The sequence below is a fragment of the Trachemys scripta genome, chromosome 18 (assembly GCF_013100865.1).
Source record: "Trachemys scripta elegans isolate TJP31775 chromosome 18, CAS_Tse_1.0, whole genome shotgun sequence".
In the NCBI taxonomy this organism is placed as follows: domain Eukaryota; kingdom Metazoa; phylum Chordata; order Testudines; family Emydidae; genus Trachemys; species Trachemys scripta.
Window position 1 is genome coordinate 2,662,974 of NC_048315.1, and position 4,238 is coordinate 2,667,211.

The 4,238-nt window shown below is 54.1% G+C and overlaps 1 protein-coding gene across 2 annotated transcripts in view; it reads left to right on the forward strand.

The window, feature by feature from the left end:
- Window positions 1-3,847: 3,847 nt before the first annotated feature.
- GOSR1 (golgi SNAP receptor complex member 1) overlaps window positions 3,848-4,238 on the forward strand; it is a 57,471-nt gene continuing 57,080 nt past the window's right edge. For both annotated transcript variants that reach the window (XM_034752398.1, XM_034752399.1), the window contains exon 1: window positions 3,848-3,965. In XM_034752398.1, coding sequence (XP_034608289.1) covers window positions 3,932-3,965 — 34 coding nt within the window. In that variant the 5' untranslated portion in view covers window positions 3,848-3,931. The remainder of the gene's footprint in view (window positions 3,966-4,238) is intronic.

Sequence of the window (4,238 nt, forward strand, 5' to 3'; positions counted from 1 at the left end):
CCCCCCCCCCCCCCCCCCCCCCCCCCCCAAAAAAAAAGCCACGATCACGATCTGCGGCGGCAATTCGGCGGGAGGTCCTTCGCTCCGGGCGGGAGTGAGGGACCGTCCGCCGAATAGCTGGACGTGCCGCCCCTCTCCAGAGCGGCCGCCCCAAGCACCTGCTTGCCAGGCTGGTGCCTGGAGCCGGCCCTGCCCAGGGTATCCGTGTGAAACATCAGCAATGCTCTGACACCATTGGTTTGACTTAGTAGATGAGTGTCTCCGCTGGAAAGCTGTGAACACTGCGGTCCAGTGGGGATGTGAACTGAACTCTGGGTAGAGAGAACTAGGTGTAGCCCCTTTTCCCTTTCTTAAAACAAGGCTTCATATTGCAAAAGTCTGAGGTAATTCTGCAGAGTATGAGGCTATTTATGCTCCTCTTTCCCCGGGACGCACCCCATACGTACCAGCCCGACCTACTCCCAGGCTCTATTGTCTGCCATCGGACTGTCTCCAAGGTACTGGCTCCATGCAGCTGCCAAACTCAGGAGAAGATCATTGTGGAAATGTTTTAACGTGGCATTTCTCAACCTCTTAACAGAACAATTGGCAAATATGCTGTTAAGCGTGTGTTGGGAGCAGGCAGGAGGCCCTCTGTGAGCAGCCAGGCTAAGCAGGGAGCTCCTGCCCGCCCTTATACCACCGTGTTAAGGACCTGCTGTTGCATCATCTCTCACTCTTGCAGGGACCACACAAATAGCATGTCAGGTTACAGCTGTGCTGAATAAATGACTTTGCTCCATTTCTTCTGCTTTCAGCCTCTTATGCAGGATCCAGTGGCCTCTCACTCAGTAACGTTCAGCCTGCCTGATTTCCAGAGGTTTTGCTTTCAAGGTCAAAAGCAGATCAAGGGGGATTTGATATTAAAGTTGACTTCTCAGATTCCTCTTCTGGCTCTTGCTTTTCCTGCTTTGATCCCTGGTTCTGCGGGGGAGTTGGGGCTTCCTCGTTCATATGAAGATGTTCTCCTTCTAAATCAAACTTCTGCCCCCCAAGCAATAAATTGTGTTAGGAGGCTACAGGCATTTCAGAGCATTGCATCAGCCCTTTCCGCTCACAGAATGAGTTTTGAACTAGCTACCCTAGGTGAATGTGTGAGGTAAGCAGGCGTGAATTACTGTGTAAATACCTGTGGGCGAGACTTGTCTAAGCTGCCTGGGATGCGTCTTTGCTTAGTTCTCCATGGGCAAACGTGCGGCTCTTCTATGGCAATGACAGCTGGGTTTTTAACTGATTTTGCTGAACAAAGTGACCTCTGCACCCCTGTTTGCAACACCCCATGCCATCCTTTGACAGCCACTGTCAGCAAACCCCCTCCCCTCCCTTTCTGGAGGTGCCAGCACCACTCACATGCACTTGTCTCGGGAGTGCATAGGTCCATGCACTGTGCCTTCAAAAGTAAACTTTTAAAAAGGGACTTCAAAGGGTTGACTTTTAGGTTAAATAAAAGAAACCAATCTGTGTGCCATGTGAGACCGAACTTTCTGTACGAGGAGCGTGCTCTGTTTTTTACGTGTATACTGAAATCTAATACTCTATTAAAATTATTTTGATGTCTCTTGTGCTAGTCTCAATGGCTGAAATCTTAGTAACTTTCATGAGAATGACAAAGCAGCTACCTTTATTGTCTCAGCCTGCCTGTAGTTCGGGCCCCTCGGTCCCCGTTCCCTTTCTAACCTCCTGTTAGTTTAAGAAATATCTTTGGTGCCCAGCAGGGCAACCTCTAACCTTTGAATCTAGTGGAGCCAGAGCTTGTGCTTTACTGCGCATCTGCCTTCTGGATACTGCCCCTCTAATGGCACATACCTGCTGCTTCACTGCTTTTGACTCTAAACACAATGCACTGAACTCAAGCTGGACTGGAGGGCACCAGCCAGCTTTCTCTCTCTCCCCCCAATCTAGAAAAGGTGAATGGGAAATTAAAGCCTGTGTGAGGATAATGCTGTAAAACTCTGCTCTGAGGACAAGTGCTCTGGCCTCTGTAGGTGGCTGTCAGCACCGACATGAGCTTTCACCAAAACTGTTTACATGCTAAACTCCATGGGACCAGGTGTGGGTCTTGCTACAGTAAAACGTGCAACTAGCAAGACGAAGGTTATTACAGCTCCAAGAGGCTCTCATGAACTGCAGGCCAAGCTGAAGTGCTGAGCTGCTGTTTATTACTGATGGATCAGGCCTGCTCGTGCTCTGGGCTATACTGGAAGAGTAGCCGGAGGCACTTGGTAGGTGTGGGGTTCTGTGGGGTTAGGTGTTGTACAAACACCTAGGAAGACTTCAAGCTGTTCACACCAGTCCTATTGCAAAGTTGTGGTGTCTCATAATAGACATACCTTTCCATAGCTGCCACGTAATAATTGTTTCCATTAATTATCAGCCTGAAAGCACTGGTGCCTTTACCAACTGCAGCTGTTGTATGTTACATTGAACAAACTCCTGGACCCATCTCTGAAGAAGGGACGCCCAACCCTCTGTTTTAAGGAGTTTTTTATATGACACCCCTAGTGTCTTCTGTAAGTAAAGCTGAGCTGTAGGTGCTCAGAGTTCTCAAGCAATAGTTATGCCAAGGAGCGTGGCTGCTGTTCCACAATAGATAATATTTGTAAGGTGCACAGAACACGCTCGAGTGGTGACAAAAAAATAAAAACCTCTGTCCGTTTTGTCACTTTTATTGCCTTGAACTAGGTAGCTATGGTGCATGTTGTGAGCTGGCAATGGATTGTGGCTGGAGATTTTCTGCTGATGTGCAGCAGGTACAAGAAGTGTTGTTTTTTTTTTTTTTTTTTTTTTTTGAGGCCCTTGGCTCAGTGCCAGAGGCCCTAGGGTACTGTGGGGGAAAGTAGCCTATACGGGCAGACGCTCTTGGGAGTGTGGCTATTCCCCAGGACTAGACCATGCAAATTAACTGAATCATTAAGAACTGCTTATTAAAAATCTAAATGGAGCCTTGCAAAACGGTTATGAAAATGTAGGAGCCTGGATATAAAACTGCCCTCCCCGGAGCTGGCGGGAGGCCGCAGCGGCTCCTTTGCCCTTCAGGGAAGAGGTAGGGGAAGGGTGAGTAGACTGTTCACACCCACGCACTGTTACCAACTCTTGTGAGATCTGGGGGTGCTTGTAAAGCCCCTGCTCCTGGAGGCATGTGCGGTTGGGGGACTGGGCTGGTTTAAATGAAAGTAGCCCCGTGGCTCAGGGAAAAGCGTGGACATGTGAGCTGAGCGCGCCCACAAGACACCTTATGCTCATGTTTAAAAATGATTTTTTTTTTAAGGCCAGTGGGGTGATTTTTGATGGGGGGGGTTGGCAGGGGGGTTGGTGCTTGGTGTGGGAGGTGGGCGCTGCCTGGGCGTGGGCCTGGCCTGTTTGCTCCCATGGGGCTGGATGCCCTTTGCACCGTGGCAGGCTGTGCCCTCCTGCAGGCTGGCGCTGAGCCTGGGGGGATCCTATCCTGTGGGTGCTGAGCCGGGGGGGGGGGGGTCCCTGTCCCATCCTGGGGGTGCTGGTGCTGGGGGTGCTGCAGCCCCCCTGGCTTGCAGTGGGTTCTGGTTCAATGGCTCTCAGCACCTTCCCTATGGAAATTGTTGCAGCACCCCTGGGTGCTGAGCCGGGGGGGGGGGGGGTTCCCGTCCCGCGGGTGCTGGGCCGGGCCGGGCTGAAGAGCACGTGACAGAGCTGGGGCCGCACCTCCAGCGCTACAGGCTGCGCGGCTCGGCTCGGCCCGGCTCGCTGCGGGCAGGCGGCAGAACCCTGCTATGCCGGCGGGGGCCGCCAGGTGGCGATGCGCTGGGAGGCCTTCACTTCCCGTCGGTCCCAGCGCCCCGGGGGGACGCTCTGGCTCCTGTCCTCTATCGCTAGGGCTCGCGGGGCCGGGGGCAGGCTGACGTTGATAACAAACATGGCGGCGGGGAGCAGCAGCAACTACTGGGAAGGTGAGGTGGGGGGGCAGGGCGGCGCTGGGGGGAGGAGGGAGCGGGCCAGGGCGCTGCGAGGCCCTGGCGCGGGAGGGGCCCGGAGAGGGGGGATCTGGGGGGAGCCCGGGGGTTGGTTGGGGGGGTCACGGGAGGCTCGGGGATGGGGGATGGGCTGGGGGCCTGGCTCTGAGGGGACTTGGCGGGAGCTTTGGGGGGTTGGGTTTGCGGGGGGTCGGCAGGGGGTCGGGGGGGGGTCTGGGAGAGGGGCTGAGGGGCTGGGTCTAAGGGGAC